At 47.9% G+C, this 24,406-nt stretch overlaps 1 protein-coding gene across 7 annotated transcripts in view; it reads right to left on the reverse strand.

Annotated features, from left to right (window-relative positions):
* Nucleotides 1–24,406, reverse strand: part of SMOC1 (SPARC related modular calcium binding 1) — a 202,010-nt gene that overhangs the window by 16,859 nt on the left and 160,745 nt on the right. For 5 of the 7 annotated variants that reach the window (XM_059691998.1, XM_059692036.1, XM_059692027.1 and 2 more), the window contains exons 6-7: nt 18,445–18,534; nt 16,224–16,304 (exon numbers count right to left, since the gene is read on the reverse strand). In XM_059691998.1, coding sequence (XP_059547981.1) covers nt 16,224–16,304; nt 18,445–18,534 — 171 coding nt within the window. The remainder of the gene's footprint in view (nt 1–16,223; nt 16,305–18,444; nt 18,535–24,406) is intronic. The other 2 variants (XM_059692008.1, XM_059692046.1) reach the window with 1 other exon arrangement.

The raw sequence follows: 24,406 nt of genomic DNA on the forward strand, positions 1-24,406 counted from the left end.
CGGCAGGAGCCATGCTCAGTGCCCAGAAGGGGCAGACACGAGGCCCTGCCCGCTCCTTCCCAGCTCCAACAAGGCTGGACAAAGGAAGCTGACGGGACTTGATCCTATTACACAACTCTGCTTCCCGCAGTGGGAGGGAGCAACGGGCCTGCGGGAAGGTGTCTGGACCCCGTGGCCTCGGGGACCGTGAACGTGTCTGGACAGTCACGCTTGGCTTCCCTGGAGCCAGGCCCGGGCTGAGGCGTGTGCGCTGCCCAGCGCCAGGAAGGCCGGGTCAGAGGGCCTCAGACCCACACGGCCATCGGCCTGCAAATCCCACCCCATCAACCAGCCAACCCACCTCACTTCCCTTTCTTGGTTTTCTTTTCTTGTTATTGTTCTCGGGCTGTGCTTCGTCTTGCAATTATTAAAAATAAATAGCATTGGGTTTCTTTTTGTGTTATTAAGAAATATTTAAAAACCCATAATCCCACCAATTCAATGCCACCTCCCCTAGATCTTTTCTTACGCTCGCGTGCACGCACACACGCAAATGCATATGCATACGCCAACTTGCATTTTTACAATCAAAGGGATCACACCATAAATCTCTACTGTTACTTTTTATCTACTTATTTATTTGTTTGTTTCCCTTATTACTTTAATTTTTTTCAAGAACTTTCCTCTTGAAGATGACAGGAATACAGCCTTGAGCGTGCCGTGGAATTTTCAGCGCGTTACAAAAATACCACTCCTAGGGCCAGGAATTTGGTTTCAGCAGCCTGGAGACTCATGCTACTCACTGAGCAACCGAACAAATGATCAAAATAACAGTAACTCAACTCTCGGGGAGCCAATCCCTCTGAAAGAACGGCTCTGTTAATGGTACACATATGAGCAGTGCAGATGTTTACGCTGCAGTCATGCCCAGAGATGCAGAGCAGCTCCACTCTGCCTCCGAGAGACACCGGGTGATAGGGAACCGATGGCCTCACAAAGCCGAGGAGTGGCTCACACTGCAGGGGGAGGGCGGGGGGGACGTTTCCTTGGGGGCCTAAGAACATCTGAGGGTCAGGAGGCAGGTGTGGATAGCACAGTCACTATTACAACAAAATTGTGAAACTGCAAAGTGAAAAACATACTATTGTTTTCATCATGCAAACACAGCAAAGCTAGACCGAATCACCTTGGCTGGGGAACAGTTCTCCACAGCAGACCGGCGTTGGACTGAGGGTTCTGAACCAGAATACAGCTGCCACCTGCACAGCCTCTGGAGGCGGCTTAGGAAAGGGACGTAAGCCGATGGGTGAAACCTGGTTGGAGACCAGAGGTTGCACTTGAGCTCCTGGCTGGGAAGGAACCCTGGCACCTTCCAGGGGATTACGCAAGTTTTTCAGCTGCTGCACAGCCCCAGTGTGGTAGCCTGATTTTCCTACCTCATATTTCATGCCACAGAAAAGGCGACAGAGGAGCAAAACCAAAGGAAAACGGCGTTTGACCGGCACCACGTTGGTGAACAACCTCTGACAGAGGCTTTAAATTAAGATCCTGTGGTCCAACATTCTAAAGCCATCAATCAGACTGAAAGCCAGACGCAGAGAGGTGGTGGTGGTGGTGGGGGGGGGGGTTGGGGAGGAAGCTTCCCCAGGGGCAGAGCGCATGACGAACCTGACCTCACACCACTGGGGATCCCGCAACTGCGGAAATGTGGAGAGGGGCCATCTCGGGAGGGTGGGGACTGCGGTTTGGGGGCCGTCTGTCTGGGAGTCCCTGGAGGCTGTTCTGAAATGCTTACAGCAGCTTCCATAGCGGCTGCACCACGTTCAATAGAGAATAAAAACCATGCAAATGGAAAACATGGGGGCTGGCGTGGAACTAGAGAGAAGGTTAAATGCAGGGGTTACCCCCCTTTTATGTGTTTGTTTGCTTATCACTTTACGGTAGTCCCTATAAGTCTGGGTGCCCCTCTAAGAGAGAGATAGGAAAGGTTTGTAATAATAGCGCTGGCAGTTTGTCTTCCAACAGAGAGAAGATCTCCTTTAAAACCATCTTTAAACTAATCATAGTCAAAGCAAACATTCTGTGCGTAGCATGTGCCCGTTGGCAAGCCAGGGGCTTTCCTTGCCTCGTCTCTTCGTCTGTATGAGGTGGACATTATCATTATGGTCATTTTTGTAGACAAGGAAGATGAGCTTCAGAGAGATCCATGAACTCTCCCAAGTTCACTCAGGCTGGGAAGAGGAGGGCTGGGGTTCTGGTCGAGGGCTTCTGAGAATCAAGACTGTCTTGCTAACCTCTGGATGGTCCCACCTCTGATGATTGGCTCTTGGAGAAAAATATGTTTATTTTTATAGTGTGGAGTTTTTCCAGGTCAGTCTCCTTGCAAACGACCCCAAATTGCTGCCTCAAAACACATACTTGCTCATTCTACACAAGCACAGCTTCTTCTGGAACAATTTCCTCAGCTCCAGCATACTATGAATCTTACACCCAAGTGTTTTTCCCTCTTTGCCTTGGAACTGGAATACTTAAAGCCAAATTTGCACCTCGCCTGCCATTACAGAGGAGTGACATGAGTCCCAAGAGCATTTGGGTGTTTTCTGTGCGCTGAGCTTGAGACTGACACTTGCACTAACTCACCTGAAGCTCATCAGCAGCCTCTAAGACAAGTGTTCTCATTACCCCCGCTGAGCAGAGGAGGGCCCGGGAACACAGACTGGCTGGGTGGTTTCCTCAAGCTCATACAAGCAGGAGGTGGCAGAGCTGGGGTTTGCCCAGGCAGTCTGACCCTAGGCCAGTGATGGCGAACCTTTTGAGCTGGGCGTGTCAGCAGCATTTTGAAAAACCCTAACTTAACTCTGGTGCCGTGTCACATAGAGAAATTTTTTGATATTTGCAACCATAGTAAAACAAAGACTTATATTTTTGATATTTATTTTATATATTTAAATGCCATTTAACAAAGAAGAATCAACCAAAAAATGAGTTCGCGTGTCACCTCTGACACGTGTGTCAGAGGTTCGCCATCACTGCCCTAGGCTGTGCTCCTTACCTCTGCAATATTGTCTCTCACCGCCATAGACAGGCCCATCTGATTTTATTGTAACCCGTGTTCTTCTTTTCTTTGGTGTGGCAGATTGTTACAAAATGGTCCCTAAATCCTTCGCTAATTCCCAATCTTGATTGTGCCCAGAGTTGACCCTTTTGTTCTGGGGACCTTTTCTCTTTTATCATCTTTTGCTTTTTTTTTCCTCCTTTACTTTTTAAATTAGGTAATTAGACCACACAATGAATTGCACCTCTCTGTATCCGGCCCTTGTGTAACCCCTCCATGTTTGTTGACTCTGATATGCTCTGATCAATGGAAAGGGCAGAGGTGACAGTGTGTGGCCTTCAGTCCTAGGCCTTAAGAGGCCTTGAAGCTTCCAGTCTCCCTTTCTTGGAAGCCACCTTGAGACTACCACCTAAGGAAGCCGGTCTAACCCCTGGAGGATGAAAGGCCACAGAGGAGAGCCAAGGGGGCTCAGCCTCAGCCAGTACCGACTGCCGGGCGGGAGAATGAGGTCATCTTGACCATTCCAGCCCAGCTGACCCTCAGCTGGATGAGTCCCAGAGTGAGTTCAGGTAGAACCAGCCAGGGAACCACCCAGCCAACCCATAGAAGCTGTAGAAAGAACACATTTTTATTTAAGCCATTGACTTTTGTAGCATCTTATTAAACAGCAACAGATAACTGAAACACTAGACTTGCTCAACTCTTTATCAATTTACCTCATATTTTTGTAGCCCTCTCTGACCCTTCAGCCAATCAATCAATCGACCAACTATTTCTACAGTGTTTCTCCGGAGGTCATTCAAATACTAATCACTATGTAGCAAGGATGAATGGAAGAAAAGGGAAATATCATCAAGAGAAAAGATGTGTCATCAGAGACCAAGGCTAAGCTCATCCACACCCGCATATTCCCAATAGCCATGCACAGATGAGAAAGTCGGACAGAGAAGAAGTCCAATAGGAAAAAATTTTATTCATTAGAAATATGCTTAACCTGATGAACAACCTGGACCACCAGAAAGATGAACAAGTGGATCCTAGAGCAACTTAAGCCTGAAACATCTGTGGAAGCAAAAATGACAAAACTGAAGCTGTCCTACTTTGGACACATCATGAGAAGGCAGGGTTCTTTGGAAAAGACAATGATGCTAGGAAAATAGAAGACCGAGCATGAGAAATTGACTCCATAAAGGAAGCCATAGGCATGAATCAATAGCAGCTGAGCAGGGCTGGTGAGGACAGGACATTATAGACATGGCTCATTCATAGGGTCTCCAGGAGTCAGAGCTGACACTCTCTCTCTCTCTCTCTCTCTCTCTCTCTCTCTCTCTCTCTCTCACACACACACACACACACACACACACACACACACACACTCCAAGGAACATGAGCTCATTCTGTCTCTGAGGACCCAGAAGCCAGTCCCAGCCTTGGAGCCATTTTCACCCCCTACCCTCTGAGTCTCCACCCACATGAATCTTACAATTTCCAACTGTCAGTTTCCCTAGACACCAAGAGGTCACCTTCTGGAATGCAAGGCAAGGAATCTATGTCAGGGGTCTCTTCATGGCCCTGGGTCAGAGAGGGCGCTCCCCAGAAGTGAACACTACTGTTCTAAAATATTCCATCTCTGCTTAGGAGATTTTGAGGAAGAATGACAAGATTAGAAGGTCTGGCCTGATAACTGAGAATGGGCCAGGACTCTCTGTAAACACTTGAAAGACATAAACAGCAGGGGAGAGGGAACAGTCGGGGCTGCCCAGGGAGCCTGGGCTACCTGGCCACACATTCTTACACACTCATACCACCCACCCCTATAATCCAATTCCAGGTGATGGAGAGAAGAAGGGAGAGCCAGGCCACTTCCACCTGGCAATGGTAGTTTAAGCTTCACTCACAAGCTCTGATGTCCTAAAAGAAGAAACACAGCAGAAAAGCATCCTGTGGGCGACATGGGAACATGGTCCAGCCACTGCCACAGAAAATGCACCGAACTCCGTACCCACAATTCCACCAAGCATCTGAGCACAGCAGGACTGAAGTGGGTGGGAGAGGGCAGGGAGGGGACGGGAAAGAGAGACTGGGCTGAACCACACGAACACAAACCCCGTCTGCAGGCTTAGGGCACGGGTTCTTATGTGTCCAGCCAAGACAGGCTAAGCATGGAGAACAGCTCTGTCTGCTTTGGCCAGCCCAGGCCTCCGTGCCACTCAATTATTCGTGGTAATTAGCAGCAAAGGGGAGTGTGGACGACCTAAATTCTCTGCTAATCCCCAATCTTGATTGTGCCCAGAACTGATCCTTTTGTTCTGGGAATCTTTTCTCCTTTATCATCTTTTGTTTTTTTCTCTTTTACTTTTTTTAAACAAAAATGGCCAACAAACATAAACATTACAAGATCCTAGTTTCAGGTCCTTGGGCTGGTCTTTCTTTCTGGTTGCTGCCTTCTGGAGGAGGAGCTGCTGAAGGAATGAGCAGACGGAAAAGCCGAGGCGCTGGGTAACCCAACATCCAAGGAGCAGGTACAGGTGAGCCGGTAGAGAATGCTTTGGAGAAAGAGCAGGGAACCTCCTGGTGATGGAGGCAGCACAGTGATGAGTGGAGACAGAAGAAAGCAGTCAGAGATCAGGAGCAGTTAGGCTCTCTAGAAAATCAGAACTAATAGAAGAAATACATATGGAGAGAGAGAGAGAGAGAGAGAGAGAGAGAGAGAGAGATATTTTAATGAATTGGCTCAAGTCTGAAATCTGTAGAGCAGGTTTGAATTCAAGCAAGAGTGATGGTACAGTCTTGAGTCCAAAATCAGTAGGTCAGGCCAGCAGGCTGGAAACTCAGGCAGAATCTGGAGACAGAAGTCCTCCTCCTTCAGGAAATCTCAGTTTGTTCTCTTCAATTGATTGCGTGAGGCCTAGCCATGTTATAGAGGGTCAACTGCTTCACTTAAAGTCAACTGATTTTAAGCGTTAATTGCATCTAAAGAATACCTTCCCAGCCACACCTGGACTAGTGTTTGCGCAGACTGGGCACTGCACCCTAGCTGAGTTGACACATACAGTTTACCATCACAAGGTCCATATGAAAACTGAGACAAAGCCCAATGTTATAGAAAACCAGACACAGAAGGACCAAGAAGGATTGTGGCCATAGAAACATGCGCTGGGAAGGTGCCTCCTCAATGAGGAACATGAACTTTCCAGAGAAAGGACCGGAAGCTCTCTTCCTGGCGAGGCGAGGCTGGTGATGAAGGGCAGCTGTCAGGCCACTCTGACCGAGAGCTGCTTACACCTGAGAAAAGGGGAGTGGGGAGCTGAGGGCATGGGGGACAAGGTCCTGAGAGAGGAGGGTGACCCTGAGTCTTGGACCTAACACGGGATCCTGAAAAACACGTGAGATTGGGGCTCACGGGGAGGTGGCAGAGAAGGTTGGGGACCTTCGTGGACCTGGTTCTCACACAGGCTGGTACTGGGTGGGGGTGTGCTGGCACCATGTCGGGCTTGTAACACGTGGCAAGAAAAAAGAAGAGGCCACATGATCTTAACCTACCCTCATTCTAGCCGCCCTCCATGCCTGAGGGCTCCAACCCAGAGGGCAGTCTCCTGCGCTGAGTCTAAGACTATCTGCTCCCCTCATGCCCACCTCACCCTTGGTACTGTGGCCTGACCAGACTGTAAGCTCCTGAGAGCAGGGGCTCTGTCACATCCTTTCTGATCCTTCACTACACCCATCTTTGGCCCCTGGCCCCCTTTTCATAGCTGAACCATGGAACCTCAGGTGTAAGGGATCCACAAAGAGTATTTAGTCCTAAAACCTCTCCATTGCTTGGGTCCTGCTGTGCCACCCCAGCCACAGAATTCTGTTCCAGCCTGACCTTCAGGGATGGGACCACCCACTGCTGAGTGATTGCCAATCAGTGGGGATGAGGCCACAGAGGCTGAAAGAAGAATATCTGTCCCTTGGACTCATCTTGGGAAATGATACACTCAACCCTCAGACTATCAAGTTCTGGATTTTCTTAGGTGGAAAAATCAATAAAAAGTTACCCGCTTGAAAAATGAGAGGAGCTTATTTATGTTTCATTGCAAAAGGAATCCATCCCACCAGCCAAGAATATTCAGAAAAACACTAGCGCTGTGTCGCCTACAATTACCCCAAAACCCCTTCAAATACCTCACAGCCACTTAGCTTCTTATCAAAAATGAATGAAATGCTGAACAATAACCCAGAATAACAAATTGTGTGTTAAAAAAAACCACCTTCCCTACATCACAACATGAAATTCCGGAGGCGTAAGAAATCGCGTGGCTCCTGGTCAGAATTCCCTGGGCTGGCGTGTAGGATGGTGCAGGGATCTGGCTGAGAAGGGGACAGCAGAGACAAAAGGAGGGTGGGACCAAGTCTGAAAGTACTGACTCCTGATATATATATGATCTATTTTTATTGATTTCAGAGAGGAAGAGAGAAGGAGCGATAGAAACATCAATGATCAGAGAGAATCATTGATCGGCGGCCTCCTGCAAGCCCCACATTGGGGATCAAGCCTGCAACCCGGGCATGTGCCCCAACCAGATATCAAACTGTGACCTCCTGGTTCATAGGTTGACGCTCAACCACTGAACCACGCCAGCTGGGCCTGACTCCTGCCCCTGAAGGGCTGGCCGAGGTACTGAAGATGTGGCCTCCGGGGAGGAGATGCTACTGGAGACCAAGTCTTCGGGAGGGATTTAGGAACATCACTGAGCAGGCCCTTTTTGGTGGGGTTTTTTTTTTTGTTTTTTTTTTTGGACACACAGAGTTCTAGCATTTAAGGTTTCAAGCCAACTATGTGAAGAAGTTATTTTTCTTACTTGTGGACTTTGCACTTTTCACAGGAGGGCTAAGTGGCCCCAGAGGACCATTTTTCTGAGCACCATTTGCTGGGCTGGTTCTGCCCTCTCACTGTGGGCTCTCTGTCACATCCAGCACTGAGCTGCCACTCGGCCCTCGCCAGCTCCTGAGCCTCAGGGTCATACAAGGACTCCAAGAACCCCACAAAGAGAAGGGAAACCCAGAGAGAATCACTCAGGGCTCCCTTTGGAGCAGAGGGCAGATGGTAGGCCTGGAGAGGCCCAGAGGAGAGTCTGGCCAGGGCAGGGAAGGAGCAGACGTGCTGACACAGAACTAAGTCAACCCCTGAAATTGTGCTCAGGTGAGTATCAAGTAGGGGTGGGGTGGGGAGAATAGAAACAGAATATGCACCCATTCAAACCATCACCTCTTCCATGGGAATAAGTTTCCCCATCTCATCTCATCTAAAGGCGCTATTCCCCATAGAGTAGACAACCAAATGAAGTGAAAACGATAACATCATCTCCCAATCTTGACCTACAATGGGACCTTGGACCACTTCCCTGGAGGAAGGCCCCCCTTCTGCTGGACTAACCAGCTGAGAGAAGAGAGATTCTGTAGCTCTGGCCCAGGAGAGTGGGGGTGCTGTGAAAACTCAGCAGGATGGCTATTTCCAAAGGCCAGAGGGAATTCAGGGCAGTCAGAGGAAAGGGGTTCCGGGAACGGATGAGGTAGGTGGGGATATCTGGCTTCCTTGGCAAGGCTGAAAGCAAGAGTAAGTGCCTACTACCTTGCTCCTGTACATGCCACCCCAGGGCCTGCACATGGAAGGTTCTGTCGCTGTTTCGTGGAAGTCAACCATAGTTAGAATAGAGACAGTGTAGCATGGAGGTCAAGACATGGGCTTTGGGAGATGAATGGATTAAAAAGTTGTACATTTACACCATGGAATACTATGCAGCTGTAAAAAAGAAGGATCTCTTACTCTTTGAGATAGCATGGAGGGACCTGGAGAGTATTATGCTAAGTGAAATAAGCCAATCAGAGAAAGACAAGTATCACAAGATCTCACTATATGTGGAATCTAATGAACAAAATAAACTGATGAACAAAAAAGATCCAGAGACATTGAAGCATGCAACAGACTGCTGTATTTCAGAGGGAAAAGGGTGGGAAGAGATTAACGAATAAACTTATATGCATATATACATAGCTCATGGACAGACAATAGTGCGGGGAAGGCCTGGGGAGGAGATGGGAGCCGGGTGGAGGAGGTCAATGGGGGAATATTGGGGGAAACCTGTAGCACTTTCAACAATAAAGATAAGCTTTAAAAAAAGACATAGTCTTTGGGGTCAGGCGGATCAGCCTCTACCAACTGTTAGCTCTGTGACCTTGGGCAGATAACTTAGCTCTCTAAGTCCCTGGTTTCTTATCTGTATAGCAGAGTAACAACAGCACATGCCTCACAGGGTCATTGTGAGGGCTATATGCAGTCGTGTAAGTCAAGCGTTTAACCTGGCACCAGAGTTGATAAATGGTAGATTGTTAGCTGGTCTGTAGTGTCCTCAGCAAATGTGGAGTAAACCCAGACTTCCTGACCCATCCCAGTGATGGCCAGTCCCCTCTCTGGACTGCAGGGGCGGACCACAGGCAGGTTCTGGGAACAGCCTGCTCTGGGGGCAGGCAGCAAAGGGCCATCCTGTAGGCAAACTAAAAAAGTAATAGAACTGAGACTCAGTCTGCTTTTTATGTCACCATGCAGCAACTCAAAACAATGTCTGTGATAGAATAATCCCCCCGATTGAGGTGGACTGCCCCACCTTTAGGCACACAGCTGTCCAACGGTCAGCTCCTTCCTGAGATGGGCCTTGTATTTCTTCCATGGGCCCCTCAGCACCAAGCAGGGGACTTGACACATAGTTGTTGATGGGACTCTGACCTGGGAAAGGCCCTTAACTAGTGTGGGCTCCTTCTTCTCATTTGAAACGAAGCAGTGGTGCCAGATGAGACCACGCTCATGGCTCAGCGTCAGGTACGCTCCCCACACTCAGGGGCCCACAAGCACCGGGAAGGGCCTGATGTTGGGCAGGGCTGCCAGGGGCCTTCAGGTTCTCCCTCGGTCCTCGTACTGCCCTCCACACTCATGTGTGTGGCCCAACCTGCTGTGGCTCAGAGGCCCCACCTGCAGAGCAAGATGACCAGAGCCCACCCTACAGCCAGCGCTGGCTGAGAGCACTGCTCACGGCGGGTGTGCAGCGCCTCTGGAAATCAGGCTTGTGGCTGGGATGAAGGTGAGGAGGTGTGAGGGAAAATCACACACCATCAGTCTAAGGAATTTCTCTCTGTGGAACCTAAAATGGCCACGCACGGTGCACCATTGTGACCTTCCTTCCCACACAGACAGAAACTGAGGAGTAAAAGAAAACAAGCTATAAATTCTACCAAAGATATTTCTTCTGGGATGGATTATTCCAATATAGCAAAAAACAACACTTTTCCCCCAAAGCACCACTGAATCACATCCACTCAGATTTTAGAAAAGGCTCCATCTCCGTTGACTCATACCATTAAGTGGGCTCATGTGACCCTCCCACCAAAAATTAAAAAAATAAGTGTGGTTTTGTAACGAGAAGTGGCAAGTTGTCTTCTTTTGAGTTCTTCTCAGTAACTCATTGACCTCGGCCTGAGAAGCTCTGTCCCTTAAGGATGAGAGCTAGTCAATGAAAATGCAGGCGAGAAGGAAGCAGGGGGCACAGGCCAAAGGGGGAGACGGGAAAGAGATTTTTTAATTTGTCCAAATAAAGTATCATAACTTCACTCTTCATGCCCCAAACCACGAATGCTGCCTGGGAGTATGTTTATAAAATCTATGCCCTGCCTACTTCCAAAGCCGTTTGACAAATAAACACAGAATGGGGACCCTCAGATCAAAGCAGAGACCATCGCTGACTTCTAGCAAATTGGAAGGAGTCAATAACAATCCTGGGCAGGACCTTTGATTTCCGTTTTTTTTAGCAACAGAGACTAAAAGAAAAACACAGGGACACGTGGTTTTGCTATCAACACCAAAAAGCATGCAAACTCACCTACAGAAAAAAACAGCACCTTTGCTGGTCGAGCAAGTTCCAGAGGCCGGATCATACCCCCACATCCCACCCACTATCCTTCTGTGTTCCAAGCAAACAATGTGGGGTGAAGGCCCCAGGCAGCCAGAAAATCTAGTTTTAAAACAAGTAAGGATGGACCATGAGGGTAGGCTCTCTGGGGCCTCTAAATGTGTTTATGGCTCCTTTCTGCAAAGGGAAAACTTGAGAAAGGCCTTTGTTGCCACAGAGAAAGCCATAGGGATGCTCGCCCGTCCCAGCTCTGTTCCATTGGCCATGATTGGCCGAGGCACCTGCATAGTTAGACGGGCAGACGTCCAGAAGGCCAGTCAGAGAAGTAAACATCAAGGGTTTGTTTTTATATAGATATTTTAAATGCACACAAGCCCAGACCCGTCCTCGGCTGCTAACGTTAGTGGATTACTCATTCTTCCTTCCAATCACGTCATGTGCGAGGTTCCAGGTGGCTGCGGGGTATTTGCTTACAACGGCTACCGCTGGTTTCCCTGAGAGCTGTTTATTTTTCCAGGCCTCAGGTCATTACATCACCCGCGGTTTCTGGGCAGGCCAAGAGTGCTGGTTTGGGGGTGGGGGAATCAGCCAGGAGGTGCAGTTGCCTCAGTGACCCCAAGTCCCAATCATAGCAGCAGCCCTCCGGGCAGGAGCTTCCAGGTGAGGAGGAACAACACACAATGTGGCCAAAGGGCCCTCAGCAGGCCCAGAGGAGCAAGGCTCCAACGCGGGCAGGTAAAGGCAGGATGCTGCGGACGGCTGTCTGGTGACAATGGGCGGGGAGGTAGGCACACTCACTCATGTATGAAGAGACGGGGGGCCATTTTCCAGGCAGGACATATAAGAAATGCATTTCCGCCTGCGTCCCCGCTGATGGCTGTCTCTGGGGACAGTTACCATGAGCTGCTGCCCAAGAGGCAAGGAAGGAAAGACGTGGTCTTTTTAGATTTCACGCAGGCGCGGCCAGGTTCCAGGGCCTTCTTGAAGTCCCAGATCAGATCATGAAAGAAGTTAATGAGAAAAGGTGGAGATAAAGGAAAGAAAGAGATGTAGAAGAAGAAAGGGCAGGTTAGTGACCTCACCAGAGGCTACAGAGTCAGCCACTGGGACCAGGATTGAGGGAAGGTGCCCATGTGCTGCACAAAGAGAAGGGTTAAGGCTCAAAGACCACAGTTCCTGAGAGAAAGCATTTTTTCAGAGAAGAAAGCATAGACTTTTCCCATACCAAGAAAAGAAAAAGGAAAGAAAAGACTTGTATAAATCACAGTTGTAGCCAAATGTCCACAAACAGTAAAATTAGAAGCAGTGGGGTATGGGATGAAGAATGAGATGAAGCCTAGTTTTTGTCATTTCTTCAATCTCTCTACACTCTTCTATAAAATGTAGATGACTTTTAAAAATTGTTTTAATTCTAGTTGTATTAAGAAATTCCTTGGTAGCTAGCTCCCAAAACAAAAAACCCAGCAAGAGTTCATATTTTCTTATAAAAGTAGAACAAAGTTTCTGGCCAAGACTCATGCAAGAGAGACGATGCCCACTCTCGAGTTTTGGGTGTCAGCCGGCCAGGTACGTGGTCTTGCTAAATGCAAGCACCCCTGGTGTGAGAATCAGAGAGAAGTCCAACGAGGCAAACCTGTCAACGCTGGACCTGCCAAGTTCTCAAAAGGCGACACTGACCATGGTGAATACACGACAAAGCCTTAAAAACAAGGACCAACACCTCCAGCAGGAGTGAAGGAGACAGGCTAAGTCTGCAGGCATATGTGTCATGTTATTGCAAAACTGCGGCTGCCCAGTGGAACCTCTCCAACATCAACAGTCCCCAGGCCAGAAAACAAACCTGGCGTCACAGGGTCTGAGTGTGAAAGACGGACGTTTGGGGTGTAAAAGAAACTGGGATGGCCTCTTTGCCTCTGAGGCAGAGAGCTGAGAAGAGCGCTCGCTCAGACGGTTCTGAGTCCCATTCCAACCTCCCCAGAGTTGTGGGCCAAAGTGCCCTGGAAGCCAGAATCTTTCAGCAAACTCTACCGGGAAACTGTCTCAGGGGCTTGACCCAGAGGTTCCAGTCCATAGCAGAGGCAGCTGCCTGGACACGAAGTGCCACTAAGGTATATCTGACTCCTCATCAAACCAAGTGAGAGAATCTGAAAAGTGGCAAGCATAGCCGGCCAGTGTGGCTCCGTGGTTGAACATTGATCTATAAACCAAGAGGTCCCGGTTTGATTCTCGATCAGGATACATACCCAGATTGTGGGCTTGATGCCCAGTAGGGGGAGTGCAGAAGGCAGTCGATCAATGATTCTCTCTCATCATTGATGTGTGTGTTTTTTAAAAATATGTTTTTATTAATTTCAGAGAGGAAGGGAGAAGGAGAGAGAGAGAAACATCAATGATGAGAGAGAATCATTAATTGGCTGCCTCCTGCACACCCCACACTGGGGATCGAGCCTACAACCTGGGCATGTGCCCTGACCGGAAATCAAACCATAACCTCCTAGTTCATAGGGTCAGTGCTCAACCACTGAGCCATGCCAGCTAAGCTCGTCATTGATGTTTTTATCTCTCTCTCCCTCTCCCTTCCTTTCTGAAATTAATTTAAAAATATTTTTAAAAGTGGCTAGCACAATACATAAAGATATTCCATCAAGAGTAGCTACTGCTTTTATCTCTCCCCCAACATCCTACCTTATGCCCTAACCTTACAGACGTAACCTCACAGATAAAACTGGGGCCAACCAGGGAAAAATCAAAGTGGTTGCGTCACCCTAACAAAAGGAAGGTGACTGTAGCTGCCTGGCAATCATTTCTCCATACTCATGGCCCATACTCATCCAACTGGAAACCATATACAAGTAGGAATGGAAAGCAGAACTTATGGAAGCAGACAGCGTCCGCTGACTTGGCATTGCCACTTGACTGCACGCAGAGAATACAACTCAAGAAGACAGGCACTCTGCTCCCAGGGCATGTGTTTTCCTCCAGCCCCACCACTTGCTAGCTGTGACTCAGGACAAGTTACTGTCTCTCTCTCTACCTCTGACCCTTCTCCATGTAAGATGGGGACAATAACAGCACTTATCTCATAGAGTTGTGGTAAAGCTCAAATGGGATAACATATGTGACGTCCTACAGGACCAGACACGGATGAGCTCCGATGACAGCGATGACTCCGGTTTTACTGAGGATGATGATCTTGCCTCCTCCATCCTTCCCCAAAGCAATCAAACGCCTTGAGCTAGCTTCTTTAATAGATATATTAGATAGCCAATAAAGCCCTGGTCCTCACAGAGTTTATAATCTAGGTAGAAAGATTAACCACTTGCGGATGAAAATGAAACAATTCATGGGAGCCGTTGCTAAATGTCAAATGAGTGTTCCAGGCAAAAGGTGCTGAATCATTTCAGAGACAGCACACTCTCATATCGACCACCTGGTCACAGAATTAAGCCTCGTACTGGGGCTTTGCAGAGCTGCTGGGGCTCAGGGACTGAGAGACCATTTGCAGATGTCACTTCCAGGTACCCCAAGCACCAAAACCACTTCTCTTTGACTTATGCTATTTGCCTAACAGTGAGGGGGAGTGGAGAAGGTCCTAAGTAGAGGCTTCCTAATAGATGCTTTTGCTTCAGATGACAATCACAAATTCTCTCCTGATTGAAGAATTCTCCCTACAAGTAGCATCATTAATATTCTTATCTTTTCCTACCAGTAATGATAATAACAAATACATGTACTTGCAATATATCATACACTTACTATTGATCACTTAGCCAGGTATCAGTCAAGTATCATACAAATGTTAACTCAGGTTAACCATAGTTTTTTGAAGGAAAGATCATGATTCCAGATGAGAACTGAGGCTCAAGGGGATGATTTGACTTGGCTGAGTCGCACACTAAGTATTGGAGCTAAAAAATGAACTCTAGCCTGGTCGGTGTTGCTCAGTGGGTTCAGTGTTGTCTCGTGCACCAAGAAGTTTCGCTTGATTCCCAATCAGGGCACATGCCCGGGTTGCAGGTTCGATCCCCAATTGGGGGTGTGCAAGAGGCGGCCTATCAATGTTTCTCTCTCATCAATCTCGTTCTCTCTCTCTCTCTCTCTCTCTCTCTCTCTCTCTCTCTCTCTCTCTCCCTCCCTCTCTCTTTAAGAATTCAATAAAAACCTATTTTAAAAAGTGAACCCCAGATTTCACTGATTCCCCAAAGCCTGTGCTTTAATGACAGACCTGTTTTATCAAAGAATCTGGCCCACAGAGGTTCACATGGTCTCTTTTCTACCCACCATCCCACAGCAACTCCAGCTTTTACCAAACAGGGAACCAGATACATGCTGAGGTACTGGCCTGCCCAAGTCACAGAGGAATCAATCAATGCTGCACTGATTCACCTTCATAGTCTAACTCACTCCACGCATACCAGTCCCCACACTACCACCTTTAGGACAGAGCTAAAGGGGGCCAAAGATAGCACACTCACGAATTACTGGCCATATAAAATTCTGTCTGCCAGTTGAAAGGGATGTAACTTTTGATTATATTCCTTGCTATCTACAAGAAAAAAGATGATATGGCTAAATTCAACAGGCAAGCATAAATTATGCCAAATGGCATTTCTCACAATAAAGCCTTAGGCTAAAAGAAGGATGATTCCCCCTGATAAGAGATATGGATTAGGTCTGATAATACATTTCCTGTTGATGGACATTTGGTCTTTACTAATGGTAAATAAACCTTATTGACTTTGGTCTTCATGATGGTAAATGAACTCTACAAATTTGATTATCACCTTTCTACAAGGGGTTCAGCCAGTACCAAAACCTGACTACTCACAAGTTCCTCAAAAGATCAGACTAGAAAAGCTACAAGCAGAAGCATTTATTCAAAGCCTTAAAAACCACACAGAACCAAGGCTCTGAGACTTGAAGTACCACTGCTCTATGTCCAACCATTCTTCTTTCAAATACAGAAAGTCAATTACAATATTAAAACATAGAACCAAACGGTTGGGGTGTTTTTTTTTTTTAGCTAAAAGTGTCAACTGCTCATGAAAGAGGATCCCTGAGATAATAATTGAAGATGATTAGAGATGGAAGGGATTATCTCATCTAATCTCATTCTACAGCTGTAGAAACTGCAGACTAGAAAGGGTAAATAACATGTGCAAGCCTACCCAGTAGGTAGTCATGGGGTAACCATGGGGCCACCATGGGCTACCAGGTAAGCATATAATCCGAGGCAGATTATTTACCTGAATTTCTTACATTGGTGTTGTTCAGTTTGGAGTCCTTGATTACCAAGTGCTTAATCCATAGAGTGGGAGCTGTGATTTCTGAAAGAAAAAAAAGGAGAGAGAAAATGAAGTCTAGGCAAAGAGAGCATGTAAATTGGACTATAAACTCCCAGGCTTCTTAACAGCATTTTTAAAGCCTGAGGCCTTGAGGCTGGACTATCTGCCTCATCTGCTCTTTGTCCCCAAACCTCCCCCTTCCTTGCTGTGGAAGCTCCTCTCCCTATCAGTTCGTAGGAGCCAAGCAGGGCTCCTATTCCGGGAGGCAGAGTGGTCAGCGTCCAGAAGCACTGAGCCACTCCATCCAGGAATAAAAATATTATCCCAGGAGGTGAGGAACCTGGGCCAAGCCAAGTCTCTCTCAGCTGCTTCCCTGGAAGAACTTAAAGGGGATAAGTCAACAAACAAACACCAGACAAACCACAAAGGCCATTTTGGAGGAAATGGCTGAGCCACACAGACTTGAGGTGCTGAGCCTCTCCTGCATGTGGGAAAGAGAGTAAAGGGCGGGTGTGCGCTTCATGCCCTGTCCAATGGTTCCTCATTGAACAGAGGCTGACCCCCATCCAGAGAGCGCGGGGGTGCTTCTAGGCCAGTGATGGCGAACCTTTTGAGCTCGGCGTGTCAGCATTTTGAAAAACCCTAACTTAACTCTGGTGCCGTGTCACATATAGAAACTTTTTGATATTTGCAACCACAGTAAAACAAAGACTTATATTTTTGATATTTATTTTATATATTTAAATGCCATTTAACAAAGAAAAATCAACCAAAAAAAAAAATGAGTTCACGTGTCACCTCTGACACGTGTGTCATAGGTTCGCCATCACTGTTCTAGGCCCTCCAGGGACAGATGACCATGAACAGGCTGTAGAGTGACAAGATCTTCAGTGGGGGTACTGGAGAGGTCGCCTAAGCTGGCATGGTCTCCATTCTCCACCCAATCCCCCAGGGCCCAGGCTTGCCGGTGATAAAGGACCTCTGAGGATCACAGAGCATTGGAACTTCTGGGCGTGAACACAAATATGTCCCACGAAATGATCAGTTGCAAAGGACAGCTCATGCTAGGGCCATCCCTAGCCATAGGACCAAACAGTGGCATGATTTCTTTTATTCCTCTGTCTCACTGTCCAGGCTCATGATCCAGCCTGCATACACTCGCTGAAAGCCACTAAAGGTTGCTGTACATGGCACCGAGGGCTGAACCTAGCTGTCAGACTCGGCCCTGTGCCGAGCGTCCAGCTCCTCCTGGTGGGAACCCGGAGTACTTAGCAAAGCACTCTGAAGGATAGGCCCTGAGCACCTCAAACTCAAATCGAGGCCAGCCTTCTGCACCCCAAGCTCTTCTTCAGCCCCTCTTATATCTCCAGGGACATCTATTTTGCCACCAGCCACAACTATTTCTCTTGACCTAGAATTTCTCCTCTCTCAATTGTCTTGACTCAACTCTCATGATCCCTACAACTTAACCAAACCAGCTCCACTAACCTGTCCCTTTCCTGCTACTTTCCTTACAATGTCCCATCCCCACAATACTCCCTCCCTTGTCCAGGCCGGTCCCCTGCCTAGAATGCCCTAATTCTTCCTCCCCACCTTCAAGGTTCAGCTCAAGTCCCTGCCATCTCCCCGAAGAATCTCTCCCCAGAGCACTGTGATCTCTTCCTTCCATACATTTCTACTACAGTTATAACCAAGACCACGTAGTTTAACACACAAAGCCCTCCAGGGCTTGCCACTGCCTTTAGAGTGGGGCTTCATCTGCTCTATTTCTCCTTCGTCCCCCAGAGGCTGAGCGCAAAGCTGGGCCCAGGGCAGGAGCTTCTCGGTGCTGGTTCGTTTACTGAGGGGACGGTGCCGGCCTGACTGTCTTTCTCTGCCGTGGCTCCTCAGTCTTGGCAGCTCCCAGGGTCCGTGCAGCCTGTGTTATTGCTGGCCACCAGCAGCCAGGCAGGAAGCCTGGCGAGCACAGAGGGCCTGTCCAGAAGTGGCGAGTGTACCAGTTCCTGGGAGGGTTTGCATTTGTGTAAAAGGTCAAAACAACCCAGCGTACACTGGGGAAAATGACAATTAAAAAAAGAAAAAAGAATGCTAATGCTTACACAGACATCCGAAGGAAAGACCTACCTTCCCCAAATCTGAAACCCGGTGGGGAATAGGAGTCTGAAGTAATACCAGAGCTTACCGTCCCCGTCGAACACCGGCTGCGTCTCCATCGTGGGCGTCGGCTTAGACCCGTCATCTGAATTGAGGGTTAAAAAGAATCGGAAAGAGACTACCATTATTGAGGTAAATACTATCTACTCTCCAGCACTGTTGAATGGTTTGGGTTTGCACATGGCCCGGCCAAGTCCCAATGAAGAGACCAGAGAGAAAGAAAAGAACAAGAAGGAAAAGAGAACCACAGAGAGACACCAACAGGAAGGCAAATCCAGGGGTGTGCTCGCTCTTCCAAGGGAGGGTCGAAAGGGAGCTGGGCTGCCATGGCTTGGGAGGACCTGTCCTCGTTGGTCTGAGTTCCTCGGTCTTCCCCACGAGAAAGTTCCTCTCCTTGCCCAGCAGTCCCGAATGGCGGCCAGGCATGATCACACAGAGTGGCCTCAAATTCCCCAAGTTTCTTCCCGCCCTCTTGTGAGAGGTGGCAGCCCAGTACCTCTCTAGTGGCCTTCACTGAAGAGCTTAAGGAAAGCAAGAGACTTAGGTGCTATTACTCCCCTACCACTGGACTCCTAACTATATCTTTTTAAAAAATATATATATATATTTTTTATATTGATTTTTTACAGAGAGGAAGGGAGAGGGATAGAGAGTTAGAAACATGGATGAGAGAGAAACACCGATCAGCTGCCTCCTGCACACCCCCTACTGGGGATGTGCCCGCAACCAAGGTACATGCCCTTGACTGGAATCGAACCTGGGACCCTTCAGTCCGCCGGCCGATGCTCTATCCCCTGAGCCAAAGTGGTTAGAGCTCTTAACTATTTCTTATCCTCATTTAGAGTAAAGTACAGCATAGGGAAAAGAGTCAATCATATTGTAATAACTATATAGGGTGTCTGATGGGAACTAGACTAATCAGGGTGATCACTTTGCAAGTTATATAAATGTCAAATCACTATGCTCTGCACCTGAAACTAGTATAATATTGTATGTCAACTGTAATTGAAGAATTTAAAATTAAATACAATTTCAGAATGAATAAGAAGAGAAGGCAGGAAGGACCATTCTCTCTCCAGCATGCTGAACTGAAGAGAATTGGGAACCCCTGTGAAATAGCATGGACCACAAGCCCCTGTGAGAGGAGGGGGCAAACAACATGAGCGGGGACATGGGAGACTGCACCCTGGATTCGCTCTCCAATGTCTAACCCAGATGATGGGAGCAGGGAGCTCCCAGCAGTCAAGTCCTGACACCCTCCGTCCTGGCAGGGTTGGCCGCTCTCTCTCACCTTTCAGACTCTGCTATTTTCATCAAAATAAACCTTAGTTTGCAGCAGTGGTTTTCAACCCTTTTTTCCCCCCATTATTACTCACCTAAGGAGCATTATAGACACTTTTCTCCTAATCACTTCCCTAATAAAAGATACACTCCATGTACTGTATGTATACCTGTGTTTTATATGTAAACAGAGCATGCTCCCACCCCCACCCCCACCGCCCCAAACCAATGCCCCAGAACCAATGTTTGCCTCCTTGGCAACAGCTGGGAGCAGGTATCTTTGCCCCCATTGAGAATGCATAGTTTAGAGAATTCTGTTTCCTCCCTCAGTGCGGGGAGGAAGGAGGGTGCTGTGGTCGCAGACATTTTTATAGTTACAACATCTCTCTCTTCCCAACTCCCCCAGAGGTCTCTCAGAACTGAACACTTTATTCTCCGAGCATTAACTATTTGTGGAGAATGCGAGTTCTCAGTCTCTGCAAAGCCAGTCAGATCATCAGGAATAACAACGCCGGCACCATTTGGAGCTCCAGAACCTTTGGCTGACTTCCCTGCATCATGTCCAGAGAGCCAAAAAGAACAGAGCCCTGACCCCCTTCTTGCACCAACACCTGACCCTTGGGATCTTAAGATGGGAGAGCTATGCAGGCCCTAACCCTTGCTGGAGGCTGAGGCCGGCGACCCAACAGTTGTGTGACACCTGACCCTGCTATTATTCTCATGTGCTGACACCAACATTGACCTCCCACAGGGGCCAAGGTGACCCTGAGTCACCTGACCATCATCCCAAGGGATAAGACGCAGCAGGAAGAGAAGAGCAACTAACCGAGCTGGAGTGCTCATTTGCCTCACACTGAGTCTGGCGCAGGCATCTCTGATGCCAAGCTGGGTGAGTTTGTCTGGAAGTCACTGAGAGAGGATAAACACGGAGCAGAGCCACACAATGTCATTTTTAATAGCATCACTTCCCCTGACCCTATTAACACCTCTTTCCATTGACTTCAACGAGCCACTGAATGAAACCTTCTGGCAGCTGCAATACACATTTGGTTGCTGCCACTGGATGCAGAGTTCAGAGCCCAAATGGCCCAGCGCAGTGTGCGCAGGCCCTTCGCACAGGGCGGAAGGGCATCGAGGGTAACAAAGGGAAAGCCAGAAGTCATGCACGGCCAGAGGGACAATGCCGGGTGAGAACCTCAGTGGAAAATGGCTTATGTGACATTGTAATATTAAATTAAAATCCTCCCGTATTCCAAGAGCTGTATCTCTCTCTGGAGCAGAACAACAGAAACATTCTGTTTACTTCTCTCATCATCCAGATAAGAGCCCGGTGGGGCGGGGGCAGGCTGCCCATCTGGTCCAGCGGCCAGACCATAATGCCTGCTGCCCAGGGAGAGGAGGAAGGGCTTCCGGGCCCCTGGGAAAGCGCGCAGGTTGAGGACCTCCAAGATTGCCCAGATGCAGGCCCAGAGGCCACACAGCATGAAGCCACGTGCAGGGAGTGGATCTGTCTGCAGGATAGGGTCACCGAGGGTGAGGAGACGCAGCTGCACTGCCCCGGGGAGGCCCGAGGTGGAAATCTTTATGAAGTGCGAAAAGCAAGGTGCCCTGCTGCCAGGAGAGCCACCTGTGAGATCCAGCATGCCCAAAGGATGGGAGGCCAGGCCAACGCCAACAGGACCCTCTGACCATCATCTCCGGGCACCTGGGCACCTGGCTCCTGACCCAGCAAACAAGTGCTCCCTTCCAAGGCCTGGGTCCAAGGTCCACATCGGTCCTGCCTGCTGGCAAGCCTTCGGGCAGCACCAGGCCCCACACGGGGCCCTGGGGAGACAGAAACGCTTCCACATGTGCCCCTGGCCTCCCAGTCTCCAACGGGGTCACACTCCAGATCCAGGTGTTATAGGCAATAAGTTGGTAACCCGAACCCCTCACTTTTCTGCTCTGGGCAGTGATTTCCTCTTCTAACAGTGAAGGTTGCCTGCCTCCCCAGCCTCAGGATGCTGTGTAGGAGGAAAGACTTCAAAGTCCTCTTATAGGAGGTATAGTAGTACTAAAACGTCTCATCCCTCAGCCTACTTTCAAAATTGGATTTGCAAAGTTAAAATCCTACCAGAGTTTTTAAGTTAAGAAATAAAGTAAACCTTACAACTCCATAAGAAGACAATCTGACTTTAAAATGAGCAAAATATTTTAGAAGACATTTCACCAAACAACATGCACGGATGGCTGCTAAACACATGAAAAGATGCTCAATGTCATTAGTTATTTGGAAAACGCAAACTAAAACCACAATGAGACGCCACTGCATACCTACTAGAATGGCTAAAAAATTTTCAGTAGATAATGCCGTGTGTCGGCATGGATGTGGAGAAACTGAAACCCTTGCTCATTGCCAATGGGACTATAGAATTGGGTAACCACTTTGGAAAGGAGTTTGGCAATTTCTTTCAAAACTTAAACATAAATTTACTGTTCAGCCCAGAAATTCCAATCCTGAGACTATCCAAGAAAAATAAAAACATATCCAGCTAAAGACATGTATACAAATATTCACAGCAGCATATTTCCAGCCCCAAACTGGGAACAAATGTTTGTCAACTGGTTAATAGATAAATACATTGTGATATCTCCATATAAAGAAATATTGTTCAGCAGTGAAAAGGAATGAATTACTAACACATGTGCAATATAGTAATTGCACATATAGTAATTGCAATATAGATGAACCTCGAAAACATTATACCAAATGAGAGAAGCCATGTGCAAATACTACATATTGCATGAGTCCATTTACATGTACAGAGATAAAGCAGACCCCTGGCTGCCTAGGGCTGGGAGTGGAAATGGGTATAACTATAGGTGGGCACAAGGTTTCTTTTTGGGGAGATGGAATTGATCTCTGGTAGTGGCTGCACAACTCCAGAAATGTAATGAATTCATCGAATTGCACATTGACAGTGAGTAAATGTTATGGTATATAATTATACTTCAATAAAGCTGTTAAAACAAAAGGGGAGGTAGTGTCAACGTCATCACAGATAAATCATCGGACGGCAGCAACAGCTATGTTATTTGAGCAATCCGTGATTTGGGGGGAGACTTTTCCATATACAGGGTGGAGCAAAAGTAGGTTTACAGTTGTGAGTACGCAAAATACTGTTTATTCTTTTATTATTATCTATCAATTATTGTATTATTTTCCATATGAAGAACTATAAATCTACTTTTGCTCTACCCTGTATTTTAAAGAGAAAGATAGCTGAATCTCAGTTTATATATATGCACATGATAATTTGATGCCTGACACTTACTCTTGGTGATTCTTTTGGACCTCAAATAGCAAGACTTTATTTTTCTTTCATCTACCATAACACACTTCTAGACCACGGTGAAGCAGACAGAACACCGGGGGGAAAGCCAATTCAAAGATTTTTACTTTTCATACCGGGAGAAAAAAGTAAATTTGGAAATATTAAAAAAAAACAACAACAAGGCAAACTTGAAAGAATTTCTCAAGGAGGATGTCAAGATCAACAACAATAATAATATTGTCACATTTTACAACACTCAACTTTTCTGGCCGGTGGCTTTCCTCACCTCTTCTCACCACCGACCAGGGGAGAGGACGTCACAAAGAGGCCGAGCCTCCGTTACAAAGCCCCGAGGCAGTGGGCAGCCCTGGAAACTACCCATCCCAGAGCCACAGAGCTTGGCCTCCCCAGATCCCCCACCCCCAGGCTCGCCTCCGCGCAGGTGCAGCCCCAGAACGCGTAGCCCCCGCACGGCTCTGGGAGCCCATGCACACAGCGGGTTTGTGTGACAGCACAATTCCTTGCCCTGCGAGAAGGCCTGGCCCACGCACAGACAGCTGGAAGTCTCTTCGACCCCCGATGACACCGTTCAAAGCCTCCTCTGTTTGGCTTTTTGATTCCTGATTGACATTCGCTGGCGAGGGGAGATAAATGCTGGGCTGAGGACAATGTTGATCCGCTCTGACTGTTCTCAGGAAAGGACTTTTCAGAATAACAAACAAAAAACAAAACAAAACCCCAAAACGTTGGTGTGCATAAGGGACTGAATAGAGCCCAAGAGGTCCAGGGAAGCAGGGCTGGGCCTTTCAAGGGTCTGGCAAGTCCATTGAGGAGTTAATTGTTTGGGTGCACAATGAGTTTATTCTGACCACATACAAAGAGCTTTCTCTTCCAGGTCCTTCAAAAGCAAATGTGTCAAAGGGGCCAGGGGAGGAACCCTTATTAATGGCATCTTTTGGGGTCTCCAAGACTGAGAAGCCTGGAGACAGAGAAAAAAGGAACCACCACCCCCCCTGAAATTCAGAAGGTCTCTCAATGATCCCAGCTCCCCTCAGTTCTTGGGCTCTGTCCAGTGCGTGTCCATCACTGGTCACTCTCCCACTTATATTCTTTTGGGCTTCTGTTGGCCAACTTGTTCAAAGACATGGCGATAAAGTTCAGGCTGGTAGAAGTGTGGTAGGTTCTTGCTTTTGAAGAGGCCACATTTATGCCAGACTCAGGGACCCAGTGTGGAAGTTGAGATTACTTATTTTGAGCATCATAAAGAGACAACTAGGCCTGTTTGCAAAATCCCTTAAAACCTGGCTGGAATCACACCAGGCGGACGATGGAATGTTACTCAGCCTCGGCATTTCCTGAGATGCATGTCCCATGACCACCGGGGCTCAGAAATGC

The sequence above is a fragment of the Myotis daubentonii genome, chromosome 1, assembly GCF_963259705.1.
Source record: "Myotis daubentonii chromosome 1, mMyoDau2.1, whole genome shotgun sequence".
NCBI lineage: Eukaryota > Metazoa > Chordata > Mammalia > Chiroptera > Vespertilionidae > Myotis > Myotis daubentonii.